A 15,862-nucleotide genomic window follows, 5' to 3' on the forward strand; every position below is an offset into this window, starting at 1 on the left:
ATGCCCAAATAAATCTGTTAGTCTTTAAGGTGCCACCAGATTCTTTGTTGTTTTTGTAGATACAGACTAACACGGCTACCCCCTGATGCCCTGCCTGTGAACCTGGTAATGCCAGGCATGTTCTCCAGCAGCGTGGTGCCCATGGGAGCACCCGGAGAGACAGTGACAGCAGGGCACAGAGTTACCAGCTGCAGACCTCACTGCTTAGAAGTGTGTGTTTATTCCAAAGCCTGGATCCCCAGGCAGGGCCGTGCAGAGGGTGTTTGAGAAGCTCCCGCCATGCTTGGGATTTCACCTTTCCAGTGACCTCTAGGCCTGCTCATCACATCGCCGAGCTAAAATGACGCGGAAGAGTCACTCCAGCCGAACGCTGGTGCACGGGAGTCAGCCCAGAGCAGAAAGGCCCAGTGGAGAAAAGCTTGGAAAGTCTGCAGGGAGGGAGAGGAGAAGGAAAGTGGCTCCGTTTCCTGGGTAACCCTGATACTTCCCCCAGCAAGGCCTGTGAGAGCGGGTGGGAGGTTTGGCCATGACATATTAAATTAAATTAAATTAAATTAATGGAGATATCCCATCTCCTAGAACTGGAAGGGACCTTGAAAGGTCATCGAGTCCAGCCCCCTGCCTTCACTAGCAGGACCAAGTACTGATTTTGCCCCAGATCCCTAAGTAGCCCCCTCAAGGATTGAACTCACAAACCTGGGTTTAGCAGGCCACTGCTCAAACCACTGAGCTATCCCTCCCCCCATACTCTGACCATTTTCCCTCCCTTCGTGGAGCAGGGGTTGGCCTCACTGCAGACAGGAGGGTGGGGAAGGGGTGACTAACAGTAGGACGCTGGTTTGATGAGGATGGCGGAGGCTTGGCAGTTCCCACTACAGAAACTACCCCAAGTGATGCTCCCTTTGACGTTCAGTCGAACAGAATAACAAGCCGAGTACCACCAGCCCCCACCAGAGCTAGACGCACAGTTCCCACTGGAAGTGTCCTGATCCAGGTCTTTAGTGGAGAACTTCATGTTGTCATGCACGGTGGTAGGATTGTTTGAAGTCATGGCGTCCCCTGCAGTCCCAGTGTAAGAGCCCAGCCTCAGCCTGTAGCCTTTGGACTCGTCTTCCAGACCGAAGAGGTTGTAGTCTGCGTATTTCATGGTGCCGGATGAATCGTGGATGACAAACCTGACCTGGTAGACCTTCTGCTTGGCGATCCGATAGATGTACTCCGTCCCCAGCCAGTAGTCATCGTGCACATTGCCAAAGCCATACTTGTAGGTGCTCCAGGACTCAGCCCAGGTGATCTGTGTGTCGTGCCGGTTCCGCTGGAGGACCGTCCAGCCCTCGCTGGTGCTGTTCAGCTCACAGTAGACCTCGAATTGGTGGAGTCCTGTGGGTTGGATGACGAAGACGCCACTGACCCTGTTCCAGGTTATCTCGCTGCAGTCCTTGGGCCAGGCTGTGGGCAAAATGAGACAAGTTGTCAAGAACAAAACCTCATGGAACAAAACCCCGCCCAGAGTTACGATCACAGTGGAGTTTCCATAAAATCTTTCCTTGGCCTCCTTCCCAACTCCTCCGCCGAGGAATAGCAGCTGCATTTTGGCCAGATCAGGCTGCGCTGAGGAGTCCTGGAGGTGAGCTCTGGTCTCTAGCCTCGCGCCAGACTGATGTCCCCATAGCTGTGTCTGAGGGAATTCTCACCGCTGGCACTCTGCTCCCAGATCTCTGCAGTTGTGTGTGTGTGTGTGTGTGTGTGTGTCACCCCTGTGAGGGGTGACAATGCAAGCGGGACACACTTACCACTTACCCTGGGCTACCCGCATGTCACTGGCTCTGCTGCGCCGGAAGCTCCCTTTCCCCTGATCTGTGTGGGGAGGAGAGAGCCGAGTGACGTGAGGGCTTTACAGAGGATATTCCCAGCTCCACAGCTGGGCGTATTCTCAGCACATTCGCCTCCCTGTCCCTCGGCTGGCCCAGCTGTAGGCCTCAGTTATCCGCTGGGCACTGGGGCGCCTCTCTCTGCTGGATTGCTCCAAACTCTGACACCCGCAGGGAGGCAGGAATTCACCCAGAATCCCTCCAGAGCAGAGACCCACCCTGGTACCCCCCTCAGCCTGGCCACAGCCCCGCGTCGCTGCGAAGAACCATCAGCAGGAGGGGGCCAGGCACCAATCCCAGAGGCCTGATAGGCTCTGCCTGCATCGGGCACCAACAGGCTCCTTCCCTCTGGGTCAGGGCCCGTTCACACATGCGCAGGGCGGCTCCCTGGGCCCAGCTCCCAGCCCTGAGCTCAGGCTCTCCTGGGCCCTGCTGTGTCTCTGAGGGGGCAGCACATGTCTCTCCGACAGCCCCTTCTCGAAGGATTTCCTGCCAGCTCTCCAGCCAGCCAGGGCTCTGAGGGACGGGGCGGGAGGCCAGCTTCTCCTGTGTGCCAATCCCCAGCCAATCCCTGAAGGCAGGGCCAGCCCACAAAGCACTGCTGCTGATCTGTCCAGTGCGGGTGTCATGCCTTAGACTAACCCAGGTTCCCCCTCACTGCTCTACCTGGCTCCCGTCTGTTCCCCTCCAGTCTGGCCCAAATGCAGCCACCAACCTCACCGCCCGCTCCCGTGGCTCTGCCCACACCACCTTGTGCCTTCCAGTCCCTTCCCTGGCTCCGCAGCTCCTCCTGCAGCACTTCCAGCCCCCGCGCCTCCCCTCGAGCTCTGCACAGCCCTGCCCTGCCTAGCTCGAGCTCTGTGTTAATTCTGCACCAGTCGCCCTGCTGCCCGAGCACCCCCATCTCATCCCGTCTGCCCCTGCCTGGCTCGGGCCCACGCTGCACCAGTTCACTCCTCCACGCCCCTTCTGCTGCCCAAGGCAACCAGCACCTCCTGGCTTTCTCCCGTGCTGCTCCCTGCACTGCAATGGTGTAGCGGATTGTGGGGGAGTTAGGGCCCTGCACCCCTCTTCCCGAGATTCACTGCGACTCTCAGCCAACCAGTAAAGCAGAAGGTTTATTTAAGGACAGGAACACAGTCTCAAGCAGAGCGTGTAGGTACGACCAGACCCCCTCAATTAGGTCCCTCGGGGAGGTTCAGGGAGCTTAGACCCCAGCCTGGGGTTCCCTGCGTTGCACCACCCAGCCCCAACCGAAACTAACTCCCAGCCCCTCCCGCTGCTCCTCTCCTTTGTTCAGTCTCCCGGGCAGAAGGTGTTAATTCTCCCCACCCCCGTTCCTGGCTCAGGTTACAGCTCAGGTAGCTTCCTTCAAGGGAAGTCCCACATCCCCACTGCAACCCCCCTGCAACATTCCCAGGTCAAATCTGCCCCGCTCCCTGCTCCGTCACATCTCTCCCCCCTTCGAGACTGGACTGAGCGGGGTCACTCTGACCAGTGACCTGGGGAAGTTCAGGGCTCCCTCTCCGGGACAACGCGTCCGCTATCAGGTTGTCACGTCCCTTCACATGGACCACGTCCATGTCATAATCCTGCAGGAGCAGGCTCCACCTCAGGAGCTTGGCGTTGGCTCCTTTCATCTGGTGCAGCCAGGTCAGGGGAGAGTGGTCGGTGTGCACGGTGAAGTGACGCCCAAAGAGATATGGCTCTAGTTTCTTGAGGGCCCACACCATGGCCAGGCATTCCTTCTCGATGGCCGCGTAGTTCTGCTCCCGGGGTAGCAACTTCTTGCTCAGGTACACGATGGGGTGTCTCTCCCCCTTTTCATCCTCCTGCATTAACACCGCCCCCAGTCCTGTGTCTGAGGCGTCGGTGAACACCATAAAGGGCTTGTCAAAGTCTGGGTTTGCCAGAACTGGGCCACTGACCAGAGCCTCCTTCAGCGCCCGGAGAGCCTCCTGGCACTCCTCGGTCCAGACCACTTTGTCTGGCTTCCCCTTCTTGCACAGCTCAGTGATGGGGGCGGCTATGGCGCTAAAGTGGGGCACGAACCTCCGATAGTATCCTGCCATCCCAATAAAGGCTTGGACCTGCTTTTTGGTTTGAGGAGCGGGCCAGTCTCTGATCACCTCCACTTTGGCTGGTTCCGGCTTTAGGCAGCCGCTTCCCACCCGGTGGCCTAGGTAGGATACCTCAGCCATCCCCACCTTGCACTTCTCCGGTTTTACGGTCAGCCCAGCCTTCTGGAGTCGGTCCAGCACTTGTCTAACCTGGGATATGTGGTCCTCCCAGGTCTGGCTAAAGACACAGATGTCATCGATATACGCCACGGCAAAACTCTCCATCCCCCTCAGTAGCTGATCCACCAGGCGCTGGAAGGTGGCCGGCGCTCCCTTGAGGCCGAAGGGCAGGGTCAGGAACTCATAGAGCCCCAGAGGGGTGACAAAGGCCGATTTCAGCCTGGCATCTGCATCCAGCGGCACTTGCCAATAGCCCTTTGTAAGATCCATGGTGGTAAGGTACCGAGCACCTCCCAGCTTGTCTAGGAGCTCGTCCGGCCTGGGCATGGGGTAGGCATCGTCTACAGTGATGGCATTGAGCTTCCGATAGTCCACACAGAACCGGATCGACCCGTCCTTTTTGGGGACCAGCACCACCGGCGAGGCCCAAGGGCTGGAAGACGGCTGGATCACCCCCAAAGCCAGCATGTCATTGACCTCTCTTTCCAGGTCCTGAGCAGTTTTCCCTGTGGCTCGGAAGGGGGAGCATTTTATAGGCGGGTGCGATCCTGTCTGCACCCGGTGGACAGTCAGATTAGTGCGTCCAGGCTGGTTGGAAAACAGCTGCTGGTACAGATGCAGCACCCCTCCGATCTCAGCTCGCTGGGCAGGGGTTAGCCGATCAGAGAGGGGAATTGCTTCCAGGGGGAAGCCAACTCTTGTCCCAGGGAATAGATCTACTAAAGGGTCATCTCCCTGCCCCTCCCACTGTCCACACACGGCCAACACCATATTCCCCCTGTCATAATATGGCTTCATCATATTCACATGGTACACCCGGTGGTGGTGTGCCCGGTTCGACAGCTCCACCACATAGTTTACCTCGTTTAGTTGCTTGACAACCTTGAAGGGCCCTTCCCAGGCGGCCTGGAGTTTGTTTTTCCTCACGGGGATGAGGACCATCACCTGATCCCCAGTGGCGAAGGCGCGGGCCCGTGCTGTGCGGTCATACCAGACCTTCTGCTTCCTCTGGGCTCTGGCCAGATTCTCCCTGGCCAGGCCCATGAGCTCGGCAAGTCGTTCCCGGAAGGTCAGGACATACTCCACCACCGACTCTCCGTCAGGAGTGGCCTTCCCCTCCCATTCGTCTCTCATCAGGTCCAGGGGCCCCCTTACCCGCCTTCCATATAGCAGTTCGAAAGGCGAAAACCCGGTAGACTCCTGGGGTACCTCCCTGTACGCAAACAGCAGGTGAGGTAAGTACTTGTCCCAGTCCTGCGGGTGCTGATTCATAAATGTTTTCAGCATCATTTTTAGCGTCCCATTGAACCTCTCCACCAGCCCGTTGGATTGGGGGTGATATGCTGAGGCCCAGTTGTGCCGGACCCCACATCTCTCCCACAAGCACCGGAGTAGGGCCGACATGAAGTTGGACCCTTGGTCCGTCAAGACTTCCTTGGGGAATCCCACTCGGCTGAAAATGGTCAGCAGCGCATCCGCCACAGTGTCTGCTTCAATGGACGATAAGGGCACTGCCTCGGGGTAGCGGGTGGCGAAATCGACCACCACCAGGATGTATTTCTTCCCAGACCGGGTCGTCTTGCTGAGAGGTCCCACTATGTCCATGGCCACCTTCTGGAAAGGCTCCTCTATGATGGGCAAAGGTCTCAATGCTGCCTTCCCCTTGTCCCGGGCCTTCCCCACCCTCTGGCAGGGGTCACAGGATCGGCAGTACTGCCGGACGTTGGTGAAGACCCCGGGCCAGTAAAAGTTCTGTAGCAGCCTCTGCCTGGTGCGCCGGATCCCCTGGTGCCCTGCGAGAGGGATGTCATGGGCCAGGTACAGTAGCTTGTGGCGAAACTTCTGGGGAACCACCAGCTGCCTCCTGATCCCCCACGACTCCACTTCCCCCGGGGGAGCCCACTCTCGGTACAGGAACCCCTTCTCCCACAGGAACCTTTCCTTGCATCCTCTCCTCATGGTCTGTACCACACTGAGGTCAGCCAGGCCCCTTAGCTTCCGCAGGGAGGGGTCCTTCTGCAACTCGGCCTGGAACTCGGCGGCTGGGGAAGGGATGGGGACCTGCTCCCTCTCGTCGGCTGGGTCGGAAGCCCCAGCCACCCCGCGGCCTGTCCTTGGGTGTTCCCTCCCCACCCGGGAAGGGTTCGGTGCCTCCGGTGGGGCATCCTTCCCAAGGTCAGGGCGTAGTGCCCCTCGCCGGCTCTGGCTACGGGTCACGACTAAGGCGGTCTGGGGACTGCTTGGCCAGTCCTCTAGGTCCCCCCCCATCAACACCTCAGTGGGCAAATGGTGGTGCACTCCCACGTCCTTGGGGCCCTCCTTAGCCCCCCATTTCAGGTGTACCCTCGCTACGGGAACCTTGAATGGGGTCCCGCCCACCCCGGTCAGGGTCAGGAAGGTGTTGGGCACCACCCGATCTGGGGCCACCACCTCGGGCCGGGCCAGTGTCACCTCTGCGCCCGTGTCCCAGTATCCATAAACTTTCTTCCCATCCACCTCCAGGGGAACAAGGCACTCGCTCCGCAGGGACAGCCCCGCGCCAACCCTGTAAACGGAGAACTTTGAATCCGGAGCATCTGGCCCCCCAGAGAAGCTGGCCGGGGGCCCTTCTCTCTCTTGAGCAGTTGATAAGCTGCCAGCCCCTCTTGCGTGGGAAGCCTGCCCCTCGTCCGTCTGGGCCTCTACCAAGTTAACCCGGTGCGGGTTCGGTCTGCTCAGTCTGTCCTTGAGCTTGGGGCACTGGGCCCGAACGTGGCCTCTTCGGCCGCAGTAATAGCAGCTCAGGTCCCGTGGGTCCCCTCGAGCCGGTCGGTTGTCCCTGATGCTGGGCCTTCCCCGTGGGAGGGGGTTCCCCATATTCCCCCTTTGGGAGGTCCCAGGGTGACTCTCTCTCTGCATCGCGGCGGGCCTGTTCCTTTGGGGCTCCTCCCTGCCACCCCCTGACCGGCTCTTTACAAACTCATCAGCCAGCTGCCCGGCGTGTCGCGGGTTCTCTGGCTTTCTGTCCACCAACCACAGCCTCAGGTCGGATGGGCACCGCTCATACAGTTGCTCCAGTACCAGCAGTTTAATCAGGTCCTCCTTCGTCTGGGCCCCACCAGCCCACTTGCTGGCGTATCTTTCCATGCAGACGGCTAGTTGCAGATATGAGATCTCAGGGGTTTTATCTTGACTCCGGAACCTTTCCCGGTACATCTCAGGAGTCAGCCCAAACTCCCGTAGCAGGGCCTTTTTGAATAGTTCGTAGTCCCCTTTCTCTGCCTCTCCCAGTTGGCGGTACAATGCCACGGATTTGGGGTCCAGTAAGGGGGTAAGGACCCGGAGTCTGTCCGCGGGATCCACCCGGTGCAGCTCGCAGGCCGTCTCAAAGGCCTCCAGGAAGTCATCCATGTCCTCCCCCTCCTTGTATGGGGCCATGATGCACTTATCAAAGCTCCGTGCAGTCCTGGGTCCCCCCTCACTCACCGCAGCCGGGGGTTCGCTGCCCTTCAATCTCGCCAGTTCCAGGTCATGCTGACGCTGTCTCTCATTCTCCTCCCGTTCATGCTGACGCTGTCTCTCTTCACGTTGATGCTGTCTCTCTTTCTCCTCCCGTTCATGCTGTCTCTGTCGTTCACGATCCTCCAGCTCTCTCAGTTTTAGCTCTTTCTCCCATTCCAGCCAATTCCGCTCCACGGATGCCGAACGTCGCCGGGAGGATCCTCTGCTGGCCGGCGAGCTTCGCCGGGAGGGTCCCCTGCTGGCCGGGGGGGTCACGGCGCCTTCGGTATTTGCTGGGCTCCTTCCCACCCTTCCCCTAGGCATAGGAAGGAGGGGTCTCGGGAAGCCCTCAGCAGCCGGCTGACCACTCCCAGCTGGGACAGACACTGGGGCCTGCGCTGCATTTGCCAGGCTGCTTCCCTGAGACAGAGGGATCAGTTCATTCGCGCGATCTTCCGCCTCCAGCTGGGCAATGAGCTGTTCTTTGGTGAGCCTCCCAATGCGCAGCCGCCTCTGCTTGCACAGCTCCACCAGGTCGCTCTTAAGCCGCTTGGCATACATCTTCCTGCTGGCCACTCACCGGCCTGTGTGCTCACAGCTCCCCACAGTTCCCAGGGGGACCCCTAGTGTGCCAGCCCTTCTCGAGGTCACCACCTCTCTGCCAGGGTCGAGCTGCAGACTCCTCCGCCCCTGGGACCACTCGCTGCGATCCCCCCGGGGGACCCTGTTACTGCAAAAGTCCTTCTCGCTGGTCACACACTCCCAGGGGTAATAACCGTCTCTCTCTCACTGTTCAGCGCGCCTGGTCCCCGTCAATCCCCCTTCGTTTTACTGCTCCCCAGTCACTTACTGCAGGAAGCGCCGTCCACGGGGTGCAGTAGATCCCACCGCTGCCACCAGTTGTAGCGGATTGTGGGGGAGTTAGGGCCCTGCACCCCTCTTCCCGAGATTCACTGCGACTCTCAGCCAGCCAGTAAAGCAGAAGGTTTATTTAAGGACAGGAACACAGTCTCAAGCAGAGCGTGTAGGTACGACCAGACCCCCTCAATTAGGTCCCTCGGGGAGGTTCAGGGAGCTTAGACCCCAGCCTGGGGTTCCCTGCGTTGCACCACCCAGCCCCAACCGAAACTAACTCCCAGCCCCTCCCGCTGCTCCTCTCCTTTGTTCAGTCTCCCGGGCAGAAGGTGTTAATTCTCCCCACCCCCGTTCCTGGCTCAGGTTACAGCTCAGGTAGCTTCCTTCAAGGGAAGTCCCACATCCCCACTGCAACCCCCCTGCAACATTCCCAGGTCAAATCTGCCCCGCTCCCTGCTCCGTCACAAATGGGCCAGCCCCTGTGCCCCCCCGAACCTCCCTCCCTCCCCTCCCTCAAACCGCCAAAGAGCTCAGCGTGGTTTGAATAGAGAGCTACGGTTGGATTGTAATTTCTCCCAGTGGCTTCAGGCCTCCATAATCCCCAGGCAGCCAGTGAGTGACGTCCTGGGGCCCCAGGGCTGGCAGGGACCCCTAGGGCCAGGGGGGAGGGCTATAGAAGCAGACACATGACACACCTGCCTTCAGGTGCTTTGGGTGGAAGTTCCTGATTGCATGGGTGGGTCCCTTTAAGATGTTCAGGTTGTGTATTTCCAGGGTGAGAACTGGGGCTGACAGGGCCAGCAGGCCGGCGAGGAGCAGGAGACGAGGGCACCGGGCAGCTGCAAAAGGGAAGAGCCGGTGAGAAGCTGGGAACACAAACCCGCCCTTCAGGAGCCGCGACTCCCAGTTCCCTGTGCCCGGGAACGGCACAACCGAGAGCTGGGACTGCTGGACTCTCCCGCCTCGCCCAGCACAGCCTGGCACTGCCGCCCTCGCCCGTCAGTCTGGCTGGGCAGCCGGCCACTGGCCAGGCATGCACGGGGCAGAAAGGAGACGCTAGGAACCAGCCCCGTTGGGACAGAGACTCCCAGGAGGGGGGCGGGTGCTGAGGAGTTTGGGATTCGCCCTGGAGAAATGTTCCCGCCCCACAGAGACACCCCTGTGCCATGGAAATAACCGGGCAGGGGAGGGTGGGAGAGTGGGTGAGAGAAATGGAGATTGGGGCTGGGGGGGCACTGAGAGCCCTGGGAGAAGGGACCTGAAGGGTGGGGCTTGGGTGGGCACTGAGACCCCGAGGGAAGGGGTCCTATAGGGGGGTGAGGGCTAGGTAGGCACTTAGAGCTCTGTTGAGGGGGGGCCTTGAGGGGTGCGGTGTGGCTGGGCACAGAGAGCTGCAGGGAGGGGGCCTGTGGGGTGGGGCCTGTGTTGGCACTGAGAGTCCCAGGGAAGGGAATCATGGGGTGAGGGTGGGGCTAGGTGGGCACTCAGAGACCCGGGAGGTGGGGGGGGCTGAGGGGAGGGACTGGCCAGGGGCACTAAGAGCCCTGGAGGGGGGGCTGTCCTGTCCGGGGGGGGCACTCACAGCCCCAGTAGGTGGGTGAGGGAGGGGCACACAGGATTTCAGGAATTCCCTGGCAGTGAAGAGCTGCTGGCAGCAGGGAGGAGCCAGCCGTGACAATCCCCACTTGGGATCCCAGAGCTGGGCTAGTGGCTATGGGGGCCCGTGGCCAAGCTGCAGCGGAAGGTGACCTGAAGGAAATGCCTCGGCCTCGGCCTCCGGCTAGGAAGGGCCTGGGCCAGACAATGACCCACTGCGCAGTGTCCCAGCTCCCTGCCCCACACCTGCGGGGCACGGCCCCTCCTCTGTAGGGAGGTTGGCATGTACCTTAGTGCTGCTTCCTCCATCCCCAAAGGCCTCTCCCAGCCAGTCTCTGGCAATCCCTGCCGTTCAATACACACATTACCCTGCTGTGACATACCGGGGGGGCGGGGGGAACCCCCTCGGGGATGGGGGGGCTGTCACACAGCTGGGCAATTTAACCTGGCTAGGCAGGGGTGACTGTCTCCCTGGAGCTGGGGTCTCTGCTCCTCTGAGTCTCAGCGCAGGTGTCTCTCTGCCCTTCCCCCCTAGTCGCCCCCGGGCGAGGTGGGAGCGCCCCACGTTGCGTTCCAGCCCCACATTCGCACCCACAAGTGCTGGTGGGTTCCAATCCCAGCTGAACACGCCCACCCGGCCCTAGTGCGGAGCAGAAGGGCCCAGCGCTGCCCCACAGACCCTTTGGCTCTCCGAGCCCGCTCTTACCCATCACCGCAGCACGTCTGGCCCAGGCTGAACGCTGCTGCTCTGTGCAGAGAGGCTGGCACTTCTCGCTCCGGCCGTACGAGGGGCAGGTGCTGCTACCGACTGCTCCCCCTAACCCCGCCCTGCTGCGCTCTGGGGATGCTGCCCTGCTGTGGAGCTCTCAGGTGTCTTGAACTGGAATTTGTTTGGAGAGAAACTGCTAAGGAGCCTTATCAGCCCTGAGCAGAGAGTACCTGGGAGCCTGCCTGGGTCGGGCGGGTCTGGTACAGCCTCCCCCAGATAAGGCTCTTCCCTGGACCTGCCACCCGTTGGAATCTGGAACGATTCCCTCTGAGGTAACACCCGGGGCAGCCAGGGCAGGGCAGAACTCGGGGCTGGTAGTGCCCGGGCCAGGCCAAGGCCCTACCACTCAACCATTATTCCTGCCAATGTGTGACACGAACAGGCCAAATGGGTTACACACGCCTGCAAACAGCTGGGCTTTGGTGCTCCCCCTGCCGTAGCTGACGGGTTCTAACGGGCTGAAGGATGTTCTCTTGCTGGGTGCTTTAAATAAACAAAACTAGAGCTGCACATTCCAGCCCACAGAGGTGCCACTGCCCATCCCCTATGGCCTGCAGACCCCAGAAGTTGTGTTAAAAGCCCCACGCAGTCAGGCCCCAGCGGGAGCCACGGGCTCCCAGCACCCTGCATGCTTTGGGCTAGGTCCCTACTGCAGATGCACCCTGCCACCGCCAGCTTCCCCGGGCCCCCGTTTCTCTGCCTGGCCCGCAGCTGACCCCCACATGGTCAGGAAAAGCCATCAAGTGCCCCAGACACATTCAGGCTTCTTCTCTCCAATGAGTCCCAGAGATGGGGCACCGGCTGATTCATCACCTGCCTGAGAGCAGGCAAACGTGCGAGATTTGTGTGTCCTGGTGACATTAAAGCTCACAGTGCAAAGTGCCTCTGCTTGGCAACTCCCTCCCCTCTCGGTCAGAGATGGGTCACCCTTCCCGGCCCTTTGCGAAGCCCGTCTATATGCGCAGCGTTCGGGGAGGGCTGAGGCAGGAGCGGGGGTGCTTGGCGGAGTCTATTTTGGGAGATTAGGGGTGGCAGAGTTGTGCTTTATTTGCAGTTTTCTTTCTTTCTTCCACTGCCTGGGGACTGTAGCAGGGAAGGCAGTATCAGATACTAGGGTGGTGGGCACCCTGATCAAAGCCTGGACAGACAGACAGACAGATGTGCTGCAGTTCCGTATTTACCTGGGTTTGGTGTTGGAGTTGAAGGCCAGAGCGCCTAGAGTCTGGGATCGACGTCCTAGCCTGGCTCACGGTTGCAATCCAGATAACCACAGCAGCCGGTCCTTGGACCGTTCATCTGAGCCTCTCGTGGCATTTGTGCAGAACTCCTCACCCCCAGGAACACCGCCAGGCTCAATAAGGGATCAGATATTTGTGTGCCCAGCCAGAACCTCCAGGGTTGGACGCGTTACTGCTGCATCTCCTGGAAGGGACATTGACCCTCCAGCTCCGGGGCGTTAGCTGGTCTCTGGCTAGGACCTCCCTGTACCTTCCTATGCAGCATCCGGCCGTTGTCAGACACCAGAAGGATCCCAGCTCAGCTGTGGTCTGGCGTTTCCCCTGCTCCTCCTGGGTCAGGGCATTACCCAGCTCTAACTAAAGGGCCTGAGATGGGGCAGATCATCCCACATCTGTTCCTGTGGGGTTCTCACCCCTTCCGGTGCAGCAACCAGTGCTGGTTGCTGTCTGAGAAGGTCACCGGCCCAGGTGGACTTTGGGTCACAGCCAGGCTGGCAATTGCCACATCTCTACGTGGGCTTTTCTGGGAAAACCCCTTTCCTTGTACGCTTGGGATGCGCTGCCCGATGGGGGAGGTGGCATGTGGGAGGGAAAGTAGCCTGGGCCCAGATGCTGCCAGGAGCTCAGGGTGGGCACTGGGGATCCCGTACTGCTGCCTGCATTGACAGCCTGACCCCTAGTGGCTGCAGTTCATTGCTGCAGCGTGTGCTGAGAGTGGGAGACAGGCGCACCCAAAGCATGAGGCAGGAGAGGAGAGGAGTCGGGGAAGGGGCAGCCTTTCCCAGCTCTGGTTCTGCTGATCGCTGTGGCTGTCATCCCAGCAGAGGACAAAGTGGCCAGTTTAGTCCCTTTGGGACTTGGTTCATTGCTTACTGGTAAGGGACTTGCGTGAGTCTCACTGCTCCAGCCCAAATTTGAGCTTCTGTTTGCATTGCTCCTTTGTGTCTGTGGCATAATTTTATTCTTTCTTTGCTCTTGTATTCTCATTAGCTCACGGGCTGAACTCTGGTGCTGTTGACGGGACCAGTATCATTTATCTGAAATATTTATCAGCTACTTCTCTCACTGTTGGAAATTGTCATTGGAATCAACAACACTGGAATTTGTTTTTTCTGTTCTGAAAATGAAACAAGTTATGTTTAAACAAATTTTAAAATATCCAAATATCGGTAAGTCATTTCCCATAGTACAGCCGTTTGCTGTGAAGTGGTTTTAAATTCAATGTTTAAGACGCAGGACATTTTAACACAGGACATATCAGTATGCAATATTTAAAGAGTGAAAGCTGCATATGGTCAATCATTTAATTTTGCCATAACAAGAAATAACAACTGTTTTGTTACCACAGATATACACAAACATATAGACTGAATCTTGAATATGTTCCTTTTTTATTTTCCAGAATTTAGACCTTGGGTGCAGAATTGGTAGAATGAAAAGAGACGCAAAAAAATTATGTTAAGAGGAAACAGACACAGTTTAATGAAAGTTAATCATAAAAAGACCCTGCTTGCCCATGTCAAAGTTAGAATCAGGACTCACAATTTTGTCAAGACCACTCTGTTTATTAGCACAGCGCTCTGCTAATACATTCAGATAATGTGAGCCCCCATGCAAGACCCAAACGGTCTTATTTATACAGATAAAAGGGTGCGAACTAAACAAAGGGACAGAGAGAGCAAAATTGTAAAATTTGTATGGGGCACAATATGCATATCCTGCTTCCTTATTAACTCTTATCGATCTAAGGCTAATGCTTCACCAATTGCCCTTACGTGGGGCAATTCATTAAGCAGTTAATGTCTGCTTTCCTGCCCCCTGGCTTGCAGCATTTCTCATTTCTACTTAAAGGTACATACAGCATTCTTTAATTCAGTCTATTTCTTTAATAGAATTCATTTCACTTTCACAATCCCTCCTTTTGGTCAAGTTTACGCAAAGACCAACAATTACTGGGTTCCACATATTAATCATTCTTTATCTCTTCGTTCATCAGTGATATTTAACATCATCATATTAGCACTCTATTTTGGGGCCATCACCTGGGTGGCATACCTTACACAATTCTGGATACAAACAGGAGATTAACTGAAAACATACAAAAATCATTAGGATTCCAAACAGGATAGTCAGGGCTCCCTGAAACAACCAGTTTCCTATGCCAGAGACATTGAACAGGTTACTTAGCCACTTCCATAAAGAACTCGGCTCTTCATGGGGAAGATATGCGATTTGTTCTAAGTGACTAGTGCGATCTATTACCTCATTAGTGTAATCAGGTATGAATCATAGAATCATAGAATATCAGGGTTGGAAGGGACCTCAGGAGGTCATCTAGTCCAACCCCCTGCTCAAAGCAGGACCAATTCCCAGCTAAATCATCCCAGCCAGGGCTTTGTCAAGCCTTACCTTAAAAACCTCTAAGGAAGGAGCAACAGAGGGTCCTGTGGCACCTTTGAGACTAACAGAAGTATTGGGAGCATAAGCTTTCGTGGGTAAGAACCTCACTTCTTCAGATGCAAGTAATGGAAATCTCCAGAGGCAGGTATAAATCAGTGTGGAGATAACGAGGTTAGTTCAATCAGGGAGGGTGAGGTGCTCTGCTAGCAGTTGAGGTGTGAACACCAAGGGAGGAGAAACTGCTTCTGTAGTTGGATAGCCATTCACAGTCTTTGTTTAATCCTGATCTGATGGTGTCAAATTTGCAAATGAACTGGAGCTCAGCAGTTTCTCTTTGGAGTCTGGTCCTGAAGTTTTTTTGCTGTAAGATGGCTACCTTTACATCTGCTATTGTGTAGCCAGGGAGGTTGAAGTGTTCTCCTACAGGTTTTTGGCGTACCTCAGCAGCAGATGCCAACACCTGACGGTCTGCAATCAGTTCAGAGAGAACTAGGAGTTTTATGGATCTGTCAACATTTCTTCCACGCCTCGGGTATGTACGTGAGCCCGAGACGACTACGGGACAAAGCTGCAGGCTGGACATGGGCGCTTTAGCATGATGTAGCCTTCAACGTATCAAGTAGCAGGTGACCAACTATCCCACCCTGAAATACTAGGATGTGAATGGAAAGACAGCCTGGCAGTGGAATGGGGCTGAAGGCTGAGAGTTTACACAAATCCCCTTTTGCCAGCAGCCGGCTCTCCTACCAGCAGCTCCCACCCTGCCCCAGCTCAGGGCTCCTGTCCTGCAGCTTCTCTGTTTTCTTTCCAAATTTCCCAGGCTGCCCCACACCATTCGTTCAACCTCCCAGGGTCAGAGTTAATGCTGTGTGTTTGAGTGGCACTCCCCCAGCCAATCAGGTTTTTTCAGTGTAGCCTGGGGGGCGGGAGCGCTCTCCCAGCTTCACACCAGAAAGTGTCTACACACCAGCTGGTGGCCCCCAAGGGCCCGCCCTACATGTGGCTGATACCGCAATGCCACAGCTCTTAGCCATTAGCTACGAGAAAGGGGCTGGGATGTGCATCACCGACTTCTTACCCAGAGCATTTATTCTGGCACTTTCCACTCAGAACCACCTCCATTCCCTGCAGCCTGGCTGGGGGGGAGGGGAGGAAGGAGAACAGCTGCACTGCACTGCACAGCTGGAAAGGCACCCCCTGGTGGGTGCCCGGGGCAAGGCCCCTCCAGCTAGAAGACCTGCTCTTCACCAGAGGAAGCTGGGTTGGGATCCCTCCCACAGCTCTGCCCCAGGGGCCTTGGCAGGTCTCTGACTTACAACAGGGCTGGATGGGAACTGCAAGGAGACAATCTCCACAGAGGAAAAGATTCAGTGTTAACGTCCCAGAGACTGGGGAGACCTTGGTGCCTCTGTC

At 57.4% G+C, this 15,862-nt stretch overlaps 1 protein-coding gene across 2 annotated transcripts; it reads right to left on the reverse strand.

Annotated features, from left to right (window-relative positions):
• Positions 1 to 201: 201 nt before the first annotated feature.
• Positions 202 to 10,885, reverse strand: LOC128825481 (fibrinogen-like protein 1-like protein). 2 transcript variants are annotated; one of them, XM_054007991.1, is made up of 4 exons: positions 10,749 to 10,885; positions 9,142 to 9,285; positions 1,801 to 1,857; positions 202 to 1,449 (listed from the first exon to the last, which is right to left on the reverse strand). In XM_054007991.1, exons 1-4 carry the CDS (start codon positions 10,750 to 10,752, stop codon positions 821 to 823), a joined length of 834 nt encoding a protein of 277 aa, XP_053863966.1. In that variant the 5' UTR covers positions 10,753 to 10,885; the 3' UTR covers positions 202 to 820. The 2 variants fall into 2 exon arrangements, with proteins under 2 accessions (XP_053863966.1, XP_053863967.1); XM_054007992.1 differs by lacking the exon at positions 1,801 to 1,857.
• Positions 10,886 to 15,862: the final 4,977 nt, after the last annotated feature.

Source organism: Malaclemys terrapin, chromosome 18 (assembly GCF_027887155.1).
Source record: "Malaclemys terrapin pileata isolate rMalTer1 chromosome 18, rMalTer1.hap1, whole genome shotgun sequence".
Taxonomy (NCBI): domain Eukaryota; kingdom Metazoa; phylum Chordata; order Testudines; family Emydidae; genus Malaclemys; species Malaclemys terrapin.